Source organism: Bos indicus x Bos taurus, chromosome 23, assembly GCF_003369695.1.
Source record: "Bos indicus x Bos taurus breed Angus x Brahman F1 hybrid chromosome 23, Bos_hybrid_MaternalHap_v2.0, whole genome shotgun sequence".
Lineage (NCBI taxonomy): Eukaryota > Metazoa > Chordata > Mammalia > Artiodactyla > Bovidae > Bos > Bos indicus x Bos taurus.
The window spans coordinates 27,146,420-27,162,138 of record NC_040098.1 but is presented as its reverse complement, the minus strand read 5'-3'; the positions used below and the strand labels follow the sequence as shown (position 1 = coordinate 27,162,138).

The 15,719-nt window shown below is 41.7% G+C and overlaps 1 protein-coding gene across 1 annotated transcript in view; it reads right to left on the bottom strand.

Moving 5' to 3' along the window:
* Positions 1-281: 281 nt before the first annotated feature.
* The window catches only part of BTNL2 (butyrophilin like 2), a 36,492-nt gene continuing 21,054 nt past the window's right edge, over positions 282-15,719 (bottom strand). Inside the window, 11 exon segments of the mRNA XM_027524475.1 lie at positions 282-327; positions 680-854; positions 1,405-1,509; positions 2,213-2,494; positions 3,597-3,831; positions 3,834-3,970; positions 7,236-7,256; positions 8,709-8,864; positions 8,867-8,989; positions 10,608-10,955; positions 14,248-14,321. Of these exon segments, the coding sequence (XP_027380276.1) occupies positions 282-327; positions 680-854; positions 1,405-1,509; positions 2,213-2,494; positions 3,597-3,831; positions 3,834-3,970; positions 7,236-7,256; positions 8,709-8,864; positions 8,867-8,989; positions 10,608-10,955; positions 14,248-14,321 (1,702 nt within the window).

The window sequence follows — 15,719 nt, the reverse complement described above, 5'->3', positions numbered from 1 at the left end:
GGCTAAGTTGCATTCCATTGGATTTTCTAAAGGTCTTTTGTTGTCAGATATCAGATTGTGATCAGCCAGCAGGATATTAGAGAGCTTGGGATATGACAGCTCACAGAAAGGATAAGTCTCCAGGTCAGATATGACACCAGAGTAAGGTTAAATCCTCTTGATTAGGTAAGTGAGTGAGTGGGCCAGTCCCCTTCTAGTAGTTGGTGAAAAGAGAAAAGAACTGGGACTTAGAATATAACCCTGGTTTCCAGAATCCATGGTAATTGTTCTCCTTGGAGGTGTTACTGAGACTCCTTTGGGTGCAGGAAAGATTCAGAAGAACCTACACTAGGAGACCAAAGAAAGAAGGGGGTGCAGAATTTCAGATAAGAATATTGGGGGAAAGTATAGATAAGGCTTCCCAGGTGGCACAGTGCTAAAATTTACAACTGAGCACTCACGCACCATAAATAGGGCACTTGTTCAAGTTATCAAAGGAGAGGCCTCCAGAGGCGTAGTCAAGGGAGATTCTAACACCCTAGAGACATCTTCAGGCAGTGGAGGCCTAGAGGAGAGGAAATGGCCCAGTACTCATTTCCATAGCAACCCCTTATCCCAACTCATTCTCAGATAATAGACACAACTTCTTCAGGACGCTGTCCTTGGCAACACTCAAGGCCTATCCTGTCCTATCCCTAACCTCCGCCTCTCAGTACCACCCTCCTGAGACGAGCCCCTCCCATCCCAGCTTGCGAAGGAGGCCGTCAAATTGTTGCGGGATATCTGGCTGCGTGACTGTCTATAGGCCACAAGCTTGTTTCCCTCAGAAAGGATTCGTTCTGGGTGAGCTGTTTTTGAATCCAATGTCTCATTCACTGCAAAGAAAGAAAATCCATTCTGATAATAACCAACATAGGAATATTTTAAAATATTAATTTCATGATATTAACATCCAAACCGGGGAAAAATGTATGACGACTTAAGAAATTTAAAGTGGAAGAACTTTCTAGGGCTCACAAAATCACCAGTATATGAGAAGCCCTTCCTTCAGAGCAAGGAAAACTGATAAGTAAATCACTGTATTTTAATGATCTCAGTGAAATCAGTTCATGCTGACAGAATCCAGTTAAGTCTCAGCTTCAGAGCAAGGATGTCTATGCCATTTTTTTTCTTCCTCTCCCTCCACTAGATCACCTGGGAATGTGCACTGGGAGATTAAATTATTATCTTTTATTCCTTTTGCTTCTGTTATTACTGTAAATTGATCTCATTCAACACTGATCCTCAATTACACACGTGTAACCTGTGGACTCTCATGTTTCATTAATTACTGAATATCTACTGGATGCCTTTCTGCTTCAGTGTCTGCTGAAAAGGTTCCCACCGCAAAGCCTGTTCCACGCTGTTTCTGTTCTCTTAACTCACCTTTTCTGCAGCTTTTCCTCCAGATCAAGCCTACAACTCCAACAAGAAGAAGAAGAAGCAATCCCCAAATCAGTAGTATGTTCCATGAATAAATCATCCTGGACTCTGAAATGGAAGCCCCAGAACCACATTAAATCCTGAAATTGGGAGAATTTCAGGATTGTTCTTCTCATCTGAGCAGCTCCTAGGCTGCAGAGAAGGATGAGAATTGGCCCTGTCCAGAAGAAAGTTGGTCAGTTGCTCCCTGCTCTGCACAAGCTGAGGAGAGACTAGAGGTTCATGCTAGCTTTCCCATTAGCCCCTCTCAGAAACACACACATTTCTCCCCTTTCTCTTTTCCAACTCTATCATCACCACAAACACTGGAACAGCAAGAGTGGCAAAAAGATAAATTCACAGAATCTGCAGCCATGAAAATGGTGCTATGGAAAATTAATTTCTAATCTGGAAGAAAACCTGTCATGAGGGGCAGGGGGAAGGGATGTCAATGTTTTTGCATTGAAAAGATACAGTGATGATAGAGTATGAAAAGATACAGAGATGATATCATCCAAGATGATAAATTCTTGGAATTTAGTAGCTGATGATATAACCATATAACCTTATGGCTTTAGAGGGGGATTTCAGGGAGAAGCTCAAAAGAGTAGAATCTATAGACGTCTTGAAGACCAGCTTTGCAAGAGATAGCAATAGACTTCATCAGAAAAGGAAAAAAAAAAAAAAAACAGAAAAGCAGTAAAATGAGTAAGTCTCGGTTGGTCTTCATATTTAATTCACAAAGCTGAGAGGAGCACACGGAATCACTAACCTGAAGCATAAAAAGTTGTTTTTTTCTCCTCGCCGAGAAGGGGGCTGCTGATGGAGCAGGTCACATTTACAACAGAGCTGTTTGTGATCAGTAGAAATGACTCCACTTGAAATAGCCCCTGGCTGCCTTGAGTCAGGTCCTGGGAAAATGATGGTATTGTGTTTCCTTCCGTGTCCCTCCATTGCACTTGGGGCTGTGGGAACCAGCCTTCTGAAGTGCACTTTAGCTTTACTTTTCCATCCTTTGGTCCCTCCATGGAGATTTGAGGGGAAGAACCCAGACCTGGGAATAAAGATCAAGGAAGGCAACTGAGAGCCTCTGCAAGTGGTTACATAGTCAGTGATTTCACTGCAAGGGGAGAGAGAGGTTCAGAGGCTTGGAGCAGAAAGCGAAGCTTACAGGGGTAAGCGAAGTTTATACGCCACTTAGGAATGAGACTAGCTGGAGCCTTTGTTTTCTTTTGTTTGCATATTTTTATGTTTTGTATTCCTAAAATCATTCTGGGAAAGATTAAAGGATGCAATAAATTCCAAATCCAATTTTTATTCTTCTATACCCCAAAAATTAACTCTGATAAGGTCATGAATCAACATGGCCAGAAAAATGGATAAGAGAATATTCTCAAAGAACAAAATCTTATAAATACATGTTTCCAATGGCAGAAAATTATGAAGTTCATTAAACTTGTTAACTTGTGCTCCCATGGAAGTTTTCTAAACATATTTATTAATTTGTATACACCACCCGTGGGAGAAACAGATTATCTGTGAGTTAGGCAATGTCCTCAATGGCAGTTGCCAACCTTAGAAAAATCAGTTTTCACCCACAAACATAGACAGAGGGAAATCATGATGCAGGGGGGTGATCTTGTCCCTCCTCTGTCCCTGCCAATACTGTCGACATTTTTATTTTTTTCCTATATGGTAGATTTGTTGGGTTGGCCAAAATGTTTATTTTTTCTGTTTTTCTGTTAAGACATGATGGAAAAACTTGAGTGAACTTTTGGCCAACCCAACAGTTTAACCTTCAAATTACCTTATTTCCTAATAACTACATCTTTCCCAATATTTTAGTAACACACTGAAATAATGAGTCCTGTGTCGTTATGGAGTAAGAATCTCGCATTTCACTAGAGGTATGGCCACTTAATGGAGATCCTGGGAAGGATACAAATTCTACACACAAAGAATTAGGTCTGGTCCATTTGAGTTTGTGGACGTTATGTATCTATGATAGCTCCAGCATGTGGGAGAATTTACTGTACATTTGATGAGTGAATGGACATTAAGAAAATTTCAGGTGCTAGAGAAATTTTCCAGGATCCAGCAAGTTAAAAGCAGTAGGAACAGACATTGAATTCAGAACATCTGTCTAGAATCCTTACCTATGATCTTCAGATCCAAATCGGCCTCTTGGTAGACCCCATCTTTTTCAAAAAGGCACCAGTACTTCCCATCATCTGAAGTCCTGGCGTCATTTATCTGCAGGGTCAGCCTCCCCTCACTGATAGCATCACTCAGCAGCACAGTCCTCCCCCGATACTCTGCCATCTGCTCTCCAGCCACACGGGCCCCATCCGTATAGACGTAAACAGCATGACAGGATGACAGTCATGTCCCCCAGGATGACGGTGGGATCGGACCCACCGCACCTCCATGCTCTGTGCATCAGTCTTTGGGGCCAGGGAGCAGGTTAACTGTATGTCTTCTCCCACTCTAACAAGGATGGGCTGGGAAGGTCCAATCACTTTTAAGGAAGCTGTTAAATACAGCAGACAAAACACAATGCAAGATTCAAACTGGAGCAAAGAGTGTCATGCACAAGAACATCTCAAGTAGTGTTTAGGACCCGGGGCATCTCAGGAGGGGCCTGAGGTTCAAAGTTATTCTTTACAGAGGTGGAGATTTGGTGGAATCAGGATAGAGGTTGCCTGTGCAAGGTAGAACCATCCCATGGTTCCATCTGAAGATTATCACTAATTAAACCCACACCTGCAGCCCTTTCCTATAATCTCATTTAGTTTATAGACCCATAAGAAAATAATTTTGCAATTAAAATCAAATTAACATTTTATCATTTCAAATTTGCATGACCTTAAACTACTTCTTAATCTGTGTATGTCTCAGCTTCTTATACTACAAGACATATATGTCACTATCAAAATAAAAAGGTTTGCCTGGAGTTAAGCCTTCCCTGATAGCTCAGTTGGTAAAGAATCCTCCTGCAGTGGAGGAGACCCCAGTTCAATTCCTGGGTTAGGAAGATCCCCTGGAGAAGGAATAGGCTACCCACTCCAGTATTCTTGGACATCCCTTGTGGCTCAGCTGGTAAAGAATTCACCTGCAATTTGCGAGACCTGGGTTTGATCCCTGGGTTGGGAAGATCCACTGAAGAAGAGAATGGCTACCCACTCCAGTATTCTGGCCTAGAGAATTCCATGGACTGTATAGTCCATGAGGTTACAAAGAGTCGGATGTGACTGAGCAACTTTCACTTTCAAAAAAAATAATCCATATATAAAGGATTACAATGATAGCAATGCAGTGTGAGTGAGGCAAGAGATTCACGACCTGAGGTTATTGGAGCCAATCCCATTATAGACCTTGATAATGGCAACGAAATGAAAATGAGGTGGCTTTTTAGTAATGAAGTATGAAGAAACGCCTCTAGCTTGTTTTATAATACCTTATAAGTCAGATCCAGTCATCATATTTCAGTGCCCCAAGGTCCCACATATGTGAGCCTCTAAACACACACTAGTCAGTGTTCTTGGGTGATCTTGAAAAATGTTATAATGATCTTATAATGTTATTTTTGCCTAGAATCTTGCCCAGTATTCTTGCCTGAAAAATCCCATGGACAGAGGAGCCTGGTGGGCCACAGTCCATGGGGCTTCAAAGAGTTGGACACTACTTAGCAACTAAACAACAAAAAGATAATTTATAATAGAAATCCAGGCATAAATGTGTCACTTGTTTGCTTGAGGAATAAATGATCAAAGGCAAAATGTCCTCATTATGTATTTCATAGGTAATCTTCTAGGTACTTCTCTAGAAACATAATTCTAATTTTCAGATTATTCTGTTCTATTCTTGAAAAAATTTGTCTCCCAGTTATTTCCAGCATGTTGTTTGCTTTGTTTTGCAATTTTACCTAAAACATATTATTTCTACTTTATATGTACCTGTTAAAATCTAAACACAAATGTAGGAGTCAGGATAAAAAAGAGCTAAGAGTTTGCTGCTATTTCTCCATCCATGTGTCTTAGGGTAATAAAGCAGACTATTTCCTCCTCTCTGTTATCTATATGAGGTTTTTTTTTTCTTTTCTCCTATCCATGAGCTGTGGTACATATCAAGTCTCGAACTAGATTGCCCTACCAGAGACTGATAATTAAGAGCTAAAATTGATTATTTCCCAACTGTAAAATGATGATAAATCTATTCACCTTTTAAATTATTGGAAGAAAAGAAAAATAATTCCCAAAACTCATGCTGGGCATGTGATTATCATTTCAAAAAATTAGTTATTATTTTTATAACGAATAACATTTGCCAGAGTAGGAGCTAGGATTTCAGTTTCAGGACATCTATAGAAATCTTGGTTTGCCAGCAGCCTCTGAGCTCTAAGTCACAAGCTCTAATAACACAGTGGCATCTTTGAACTCCCTGATCTCCTCTCTATTACCAGCTCATCCTCAAGGCTCCTGAGGGCAGAGCCAAGGGAAGTTCTGGTCTTTTCATCTTATTTACCTTTGGTCCCAGAAGGCATGCACCACTTAGAAACAACAGGACATCAGACTGTACTTTGTGTGCTGGGTCTCCAAGGAGCATGTCATTTTGATTCAAATAACTCAGAGAAATGAGAGGATCTTCCTAAGGGACAGACATGTAGGCCAGCCTGCCCAACACTGGCTGGGTTTTCTGAGCTGTAACTGACAAGCTCTGCCAGTCAAGCTTTCTGTCCGCCCCAGGAGGGAAGGGATTTCAGTTGGAGGGTAAGGCTTATCGGGGCACAGTCTACAGAGTTATCTTATCTCCTCAGTCTACAGAGTTACCTTTGACTGTTCCAAGGTCCTTCTCTTTATCTTTATGGCCCAAAGGGGTCCAAAGTATCACACCAGACTCTGGCAGAGACGAGGGTGTGCTCTCCACCTTAATTTTCCTTGAAAACTCCTGTATGGGCTGAAAAGTGTGCTTAAACTAATGTAACGTGCACACAGGCACTCACACACACCTTCACACATATTCCTATAGCTGATGACTTAAAGGAGAGCAGAGTATCGATGGAAGGAGAAAATGGTAGGTAGCAGGTAGGTAGCAGATGTCTTTATGGGCTCAGAGAAGAGGTCACAGAAAGGAGGAAAGGCGGGGGGGAAGATACAAGGCATCAAAGGAGAAACTGAAAGAGGCTTAAAAATCCGTTGGTTATTGTTTAAACCACTTATCTTAGGGACCATAAAATAATACTTGCAGTCCAACTAGTAAGTAAAGAAAAAGAGGAAAATGACCACCTGGAACACAGGGTCCCAGGCTGCATCCAGGAAAGTCACAGCTTCCTCCCAACAGTGATGAGGTCAGGCCCCCTGGGGTGAAGAGCAGGTGCAGAAACCATAGCAGGGCGAGAGGGTGCAGGCGTGGGGGGGTGAGGACCTCCAGTATCACGACAGCACTGCTCACACCAGCGGTCCCGTGCCGTCCCCTACACACTCCCCCTCCTCCCGCCCAGTGGGGCACAGCTTCCGTCTGCACCCATTTTAGGCATCCGTCTGGGGCTCACGGGGGTCCCCACGGACACGGAAGGTGGCAGGTTACGCAGTGTAAAGGTGCCGCGTGAGACTGCACTTTGCTGGTCCCTCCAGTACTAAGGTGAGACTTGGGAAGATCATGCCCCAGGTTCTCATCTGGGTCACGAGGTGTCGCCTTCGCTGTGTGTGCTTTGTCCAGGGAGCATCGCCTTCCTCAAGGGTGGAGGGAGGGCAGAGGCTCGTGTACACTCATGCACACCAACCATCTCTGTTTACCCAGCTCTGTTTGGAGTTTTTCTGGAAAAAGAATGAGAATAACATATCAAGGAATTTGTTCTAAAAGAAAGTAGAGAGAATATTCCCTTCCCCTCCCCCAAAATGCAAGGTCTACATTTTCTCGAAACAGTTGATTCATAAGAAAGAAATAAAATGTAGAAAAATAATGACATTTTTTTTTCGCCTGGTGGTCCAGCTATTTTTCCCTTTCTCAGCATAACAAAAATGTTCTCAATTCTACCACCCCATGATTCTGCTTGTTTCTGCTTATATTTAACATATTTAACTATTTTATTGAAACAATAATATTCTTTTTAATAAATGCAGGCCCCTTGGGACAAAGAGCAGGTGCAGAAATCATAGCAGGGTGAGAGGGTGCAGCTGGTGGGTGAGGCCAGTTATCACGATGGCACTGCTTATTCACACTAGAAACTCACACTAGCTGTCTTGTGCCTTCCCCTAGATACTCCCTCTCCATTCCATATATATGAAAAGTGTATTTTTATACCTTTATAATATGTGGACAAAGACAATTATCACCCATAATCACAAACTGAGAGGTATATTAATATATGCTTTGCAATTATAATACATATACATAGACTCCTTTTAACAGCAACATATAACATTTAACTTTTTCCCTATAACCATTTATGTAAATAGCTATGTACTTACATCTTTATATCTAAATGTAGAGGGTGTCCCAAAAGTCTTAGTGCAATTTTAAGTTATTTAAAGCCAATAATCTTTTAAATACTGTTTTTCATCAATGCTATAATGTATAGTAACATAAGACACTTAATGCTCCACTGTTGTATCAGGTTTCTGGCTGCTATTTTTGCTGCTATTTATAAATGAGGCTATAATAAAGATGCATTACTGTGTAAATAGTTGTCTCCATCTCTGATTATCTTCAGATGATAAGTTCCTAGATGTAACTGGCAAAAATACAGCACGAGAAAACATTTCAGTTGAATGAATAGTTGTATTTCCTTCACAATGTAACACATACTTGTGAGAAAAGAAAAGTAATAAAGAAGCAAAGGCAGAATCCAAAAATAAATGGAATGCCATTAACAATATAGCTATATAGTGTATGTATATCTCCAGCCATAAATGTTTTATAGTTTTTAATGCATATTGGTGCTTCTCTCGTGGCTCAGATGGTAAAGAATCCACCTGCAATGCAGGGGACTCGGGGTCAGGAAGATCTCCTGAAGAAGGAAAATGGCAACCCACTCCAGTATTCTTGTCTGGAGAATTCCATGGACAGAGGAGCTTGGAGGGCTACAGTCCATGGGGTTGTAAAGAGTCAGACATGACTGAGCAACTAACACACACACACACACACACAATGCATATTACTAAATATTAGATATTCTTCTTGATTAAAAAATAGTAGGTGCTACAGAACAGTCCCTTCAACCTTTCCTACTAATGGGAGCATCTTGATCCTAGATGTAGAGCACTGACCTGGGATGGAGACGTCTGAGCCCTTCTTCTCGGCAAGTGAGGGGTTGTGGATGAAGCAGGACACAGCCTCTGTAGAGGCATCCCTGACCACAAGAGTGCTTTCTACATAGAACAAGCCATCTCAATCTTGGAAGTTATAATCAGAGAAAGTCAGGACTTTTCTCCCTTGATGTCTTGCCAGGAAAACTGAGGTTCCGGGAACCAGCCCTTTGCAGTGCACACAAGCTGGAGTCCACTTTCCACAGATCCGTCCATGTGAATGTAAGGGTCAGACCCCAGACCTGTGGTAGACACAGCCCTGAGTCCCTGAGCCCATGGAGGCACAAATCACAGAGCTGGGAGTCCAGTGACCTTGCTCATAGGGAGAGAGCAGAACTTCAAGGCTCTGGGAAGCAAAAGGTGGCCCAAAGTCCTCTCCCCTTCAAACTGGAACTCACATACACTTTATACCTTAGTCTGGATCTTTAAATTCTAGCATATGAGCAGTATTTTCATTCAGACTCAGACAGGAAAATAAGAGTTACATAATGACATTTTGCTTCTGTCTCTAGCACTGCAAACTAAGATTTGTTACAATTTATTCATGAACTCCCTTGTGCCACAGACTTGGCCTTTTTCATAATATTATTGTGTCAGGCACTTGGACATGTTGGATGATATCTTGACTCCAATTTAAATAGAATATTTACTGTAAAGTGAGATCTTTTCTCCAGAGAGAATATTCTTCCCATTCCTTTTGTTGGTGGTTGTGACTTGGGGAAGAAAACAGATAACCTGGGGTATGCAAAATGGGAAGTCTCATGAGGACTTTCTGTATCTAAGTATTCCATTCCATGGGAAATGTTTTTGAGAATCCGAGTTTTGTATAATCATGAAGTTCTTTCTCTATTCAACACAACTCTCAAACCCAAACAAAGGGGATTCTATTTTCCATAGATGACAATTTTGTCTCTACCACTTGCTGAGAACGGAGACCGATTTTCTTCACCCAGAGCCTTAGAAATGCATGGTTTCTTTTCAGATGTCCCTGAAAGTGAAATGCCTTGGTACGGGCCCTCCCAACTCCATATCTCAGAAGTTTGTGGATTCTTTTCATCCATCTTGAGTCAACTTGAACTTAATAACAGTAATAATCACACATAGGTGTTGAGAAAAAGAAGGTGTTGGAGATCAACCTCGTAGGGGAGCAAAGAAGAGAGCAGCATCAGCTAAAGAGGTTAAATTCTACTTAGAACAATTTTCCTGATAAGGTAAATGGATTTGCCTAATTTTTTCTTCTGGGCTTCCCTGGCGGCTCAGTGGTAAAGGTAAATCTGCCTGCCAATACAGGAGATGTGGGTTCATTGCCTAGGCTGGGAAGATCCCCTGGAGAAGGAAATGGCAACCCGCTCCAGTATTCTTGTCTGGGAAATCCCATGGGCAGAGGAACCTAGCAAGCTACAGTCCACGAGGTCACAAAAGAGTCACACACAACTTAGTGACTAAATGACAACAGCAATTTTCTCTTTAGCACATGAAGTAGTTACTCCTGCCAGGGAACCATATGATCAATTACTTTCAGATATTTGTTTTTCCACAGAGCGATCCTTTCTTACAGTGCAATTTATTTCTTCCAATCCCTTCCTACTTTGCTAACACAAAAGCATCATGCAGATCCTTGCCACTCACAATGGGTATGTCTCCAAATCGTCTGTGAGCCCCAATTTCACTGAACACTAGTATCCATAATCTCCATAAAAGCATAATGCCTACAGAACCACTTGCCTCCAAATGAATCAGAAGACTGGACATCAGCAATTGCCTCCATGACTAAAAGAGAATTGTTCAACTGGAAATGAGCTTAATGCAAGTTAATATACTTCCTCTTCTGAGAGCCTGTGTCTTTCCCCAGATACTCACTGGCTACTTGGAGTAGCAGGCTTGTTTCTGCAAGGTAGTTGTCATCTTTGACACGGCACCAGTACTGCCCATGATCGGATGGCCAGAGGCTGTGAATCTTTAGAGCCATGCTTCCCTCATTGATGCCATCTTCTATCCACTCTACCCGGCCTCTGTACTCCTCCATCTGTATCTCCATTACCTCATCTCCATCCCGATACAAAAACACAGGAGTTCTGGGCTCCGAGCAGTACCACCTCACCTCCATGTGCATTGCGGTCCTCTTGGGAAGGAGCTGACAGGTGAGGAGGGCATCTTCCCCAACCATGTCCAGGATAGGATGGACAGAACCCATCACTCTAAAGTCATCTACAAAAGAGTGTCACAGAGGAATCGGGAGATGCCACCTGGAGGAGCAATACGATTGCTTTGGGATGTCTACTCTATCAAAACAGAGGCACCTGGATGAGGGAAGGTTTTATTTACAATGTTTTAAAGAAATCCAGCATTATGGTATGTATGTTTGGTGGTTACAGAGACAATCTTGTGTACTGAAAATAGCATGTAGTTCAAAAACCTGAGTATGAGTGCTGAATCAATCACTTACCAGCTGTGTGATTTGGAGAGAAACCCATTATTCTCGAGAAATTGATTTGCAATCTCAATTTCTTCATCTTTAAGATTAACAACTACCACCTCTACATTCCTTTTATTCTCAAATAAGTTAAAGTGTAAACTGATTTTCTAATTGAAAACTTTATTAGTTAGTGGCTTATTTTATATTTTACAGTGATTTATTTTATAGTTAGTAATTTCACAGAGGATGAGACAGTTGGATGGTATCACTCACTCAATGGACATGAGTTTGAGCAAACTCAGGGAGATAGTGGAGGACAGGGAAGCCTGGCATGTTGCAGCTCAGGAGGATGAAAAGAGTCAGACACAACTTAGCGACTGAACAATAACAATTTCACTTTAGTGACTGACATTGTAAACACTTTTCCTAAATTTTAGGTAATAGATTTATTCAATAGATTTTTCGGCTTTTCAGAATTGTTCTTGTCTTGTCCTAAGTAATGAACTGGATTTGTTTTGTTTTGTTTTTCTCTGAAACAGGCAAGATTCCAATTACTAGGGCTATGTAAAATGTAGCTTTTGCAAGGATATTTTTGGCAAATTAAAGGCAGTGATTAGTATAAAGAGTTCGATAAAATTTTAAGTCATGTTTGACTTGTTATCTACAAATTGAAGAGATGTTTCATAATTCTCTATGTTCCTATGCTTCCTAATTTCATGTCATGTGTATTATGTTTTTTTCTCATCCTAAAATATTCCAGGGCCAGTTGCACTTTCTCTGTGCAGATCCAAAACTCCTAAGAAGGAACTTCATCTTGTTGAGTTGTTGTTCAGCATCAAGTCAATGGTGCTCACTGTGGAACATAGGTGGATATCTGCTGGTATTCTGTGTTGATGAAATCTGAACATAACACTAGAATGCAAGTTGTGCCATCTGGGTGAATTTTACAGCTTAGGAAAGTGCATCACTAGAGAGGAAGGTAGCCTCACTACATCATATAGCTCCTGGAAGCCTCTGTCTGCTGCTGCTGCTAAGTCACGTCAGTCGTGTCCGACTCTGTGCGACCCCATAGACAGCAGCCCAACAGGCTCCTCTGTCCCTGGGATTCTCCAGACAAGAACACTGGAGTGGGTTGCCATTTCCTTCTCTAATCATGAAAGTGAAAAGTGATTCCGATGTCCTGTGCCATGCTTTTTTTTCACCTTGTCATCCTGCATTTTACTGGGGGTTCTGATGCTACCCACTGACTTTGACTTTTCACAATCTCTTTTCAAGTTACAATACTTCAACCCAGAAAATTCAGCTACTGAGATTTCCAAGCCCATTTCTTGAAACTCTCCTTCAAGTTTATTTCCATGTATTTTTACACTGTTTAATTTACGGTAAGAAGCAGCCCCCTTTCTTGCCCTGCAAGAGTTATCCTGAATAGAAGCAGGAGAATGAATGACTCACCGTGTTCCAGGTGCTGATTCAAGTGTTTTTCATGTACAGCCTCATTTAATCTTAAAGCCCATGTGAGCCTATGAAATACAGTTAGGTTGCCGAGGTCCAGCCCCGGCTGATCCAGGGTATTCGAAGGGGAGATAGCGTCGGTGACTATTTAAATATTTGCCAAAGATATAAAGAGTAATAGAATGAGGATAGCTCAGTAGGAAAATTCAGTGGAGAAAAGAGGCTGAGTAGCTTGGTTTATGCGGAAAATCAATATAACCTGTGACACCAGGTTAGCTCTGACCACGGAGGCCGCAGGCGCCCTCTCAAATAGTGGAAGGTGCCCCACCTTAGACACCTTCTCAAGTGGGTCTTAGAAGTCCAGGCAAATAAATGGTCGTGGAGGACCTCGGTGCTCCAGATGGAATCTTCAGCCAGAATGTGAAAAGAAAGAATGACATGGGGAGACCAAGCATTGGTGAGCAAGGCCCGTAGCTTTATTTTCAACCGGGGCTTTTATACCCTAAGTTACACATAGAGGATAATAGGGGATGTGAAATCATGCAAAGTCAGCAGTCTTTGATCCTTATCAAAAACCAGGGTTTCTTTCCTGCAAATTTATCATATACAAATGGTTTAGGTGATTTACATCATCTTCTGGCCAGAAGGCCTATTAACATTTTATGACTCTTGACAAAGGTTTGTCAACCGTAAGACTTATTTTCTCTGAGAGTAATTATTTTAAGGTTGGGCACCGTCCTCGAAAAGTGTTAGATAAAGTTGCATTCCTATAGGGCAGAGGTGCAGTGGGTTTACAACAAAGGAAATAATTTATTACCTTAAGGGTCTAAAGTTGCTAACACCAAGGCCACTACTTATTTTTTCTACATACCAACTATATTAATCAATACACATTCAAGGATACAATACAGGGGATGTGGAAACTTGGCAGCAAGCATTGTCTCATCAATGAAATCTTTTACTAGTTTTATTCTGACAGTTTCTAACTCTCTGAGAGGCTCTAAGCTATTTGAATATCTTAAGCTTCCCATGCCTCTCGAGGCTGGGAGACTGTAAACAATCGTATGCATAGCTGTAGGAGTCCAGGTAAACTTGTCAGGCAAGTTAGAGAGCTATCTGAGGGGTTTGGATTTAAACACTCCTAATGCCCAGGAACTTTATTAATTGGAGCTGTAAGTTAACTCTTTGTCAGAGAGAGTGAGATGGTGGTGGGGGACAGCCCCCAGTAAAGTCAGAGGTGAAAGCGCAAAGCAATAAAGTAGGCAGATTCTGGTTTTTGGGGGGTAGATGCTCGAGAATATCCAGCGGGACTCCTGAGGCTCGATCCCACCTTTGCATATGCCGAGCCTCCTTCCTATGACCTTTGCCATGAGTGGAGTGCCTCTCATCAGCTCCCAGCATCAGGTTGTTATTCTTATCTTAAGGATGAGAAAACTAAGGCAGAAGGTATTCAAGTAACTTTCCAAACATAACACAGCTGGAAGAGAAAGAGGTCTTTGTGGAACACAAGAGCTTTGACCCCTGGATCCCCACTCTTAATGTTATACTAGCTCTTTTGAATTTGGAAGTTGTCACCCAGACTGTATCTCTGAGACACTGGAATATATGATAAAGGGAAGAAGAGCATCCTACCTGATTGCTTCATGCTGAGAAGCATAAAGAAGAAGGAGGCAAACACACCAGACAGGCTGTATCCAGGAAGCTCCCTGGATAAACACAAGAGAAAGTACAACTGTACCTAAGTGTGGCTGTAATACACAAGCGCTTCTGTGGTTTCCAGTGGTTATGGAGACATAACAGGGAAGCAACATCAACATCTTCCACAATCAAATGATGAAATGGGCTTGGCTCTCTTTCTCTGCTTTTATCCATCATTTCCAACCTCTTACTTGCACTGTTGTACTTTATGCTATTTGGGGCACTGAAGGTAGATTTCTGATTGAAATGAAAAGATCTTTGGGGCTAAACAGACAATGATGCTTTGATTACAAAAAGTCTCCTTAGGTCCATCTATTCTGAGCATGCAGAATTAGAGAGCATTCAGTTACTTTTTCTCACCGCTCCCCTTTCAGTCTGTCCTGCAAAGTCCTTCATCTCTACAGTCTCCTGGATGTAAAGGAAAGAGCAAGAAGGCATCATAAGCAGGACTCTATCACCAGGAGAACACAGGGGCAAGGGGATGCCTTGGAAAGTAAAGAAAATAACAGTGGAAACGGTGATACAGAAGAAGATGACCAAGGAAATGATCTTGAATAACCTTTCAGTATCATCTTTCTGTATCATCTTGAAGACACATAGAAATGAGTAAAAGAAAAAGCCTAATTGGTAGAGATGGGCAAACTCAACATGCCCAATGTAACCAACAACATAAAAATACTTCCACACAGTTAAAATATTTTAAAACTACCAAGATTAAAATGCTAGATTTAGTTTTGGGAAAAGAAACACTCAGGGTGAAAGGTATCTAAGATTTTAGTCTATCAGCTGTGTTAAGAATCTTATGGAAAGAAAAACTTCACACCAAATATAAGAACTTGCACAAGGGCAATAAGTTATTGCTTTTCCCCTCCCCCCAAAACTAATACCAATACGATTTTATAGAGCAGGAGGAAAAATCAACACTCATCTGAAATGGAGATGATGAACCAAATGGTCCAGGAGATTGTGTTTTCTGTATTATGACTGTTTACGTTCTAAAGTGATACACTGTTGTTGTTTGTTGTTGTATCCAACTCTTTTGTGACCCCATGGACTGTAGCCTGCCGGGCTCCTCTGTCCATGGGATTTTCCAGACAAAAGTACTGGAGTGGGTTGCCATTTCCTTCTCCAGGGGATCTTCCCAACCCAGGGATTGGAACCTGTGTCCTGTGTCTCCTCCATTGCAGGTGGATTCTTTATCTCTGAACCACCAAGGAATCCCCTTTCATAGAAAATATCTCCAGGAAATGTGATACAAGCCCAGCCACAAAACCACAATACCTGAAAGAGTGGTCAAATATTTTCGGAAAATGAGCCTGAGGGTTAGAAGACAGCATGGAACAGTAGTAGTTTGCTGCTTGAAAAGGATCAGTCACGTCCCCTCAGCTGGAAGGAAATTACCATCT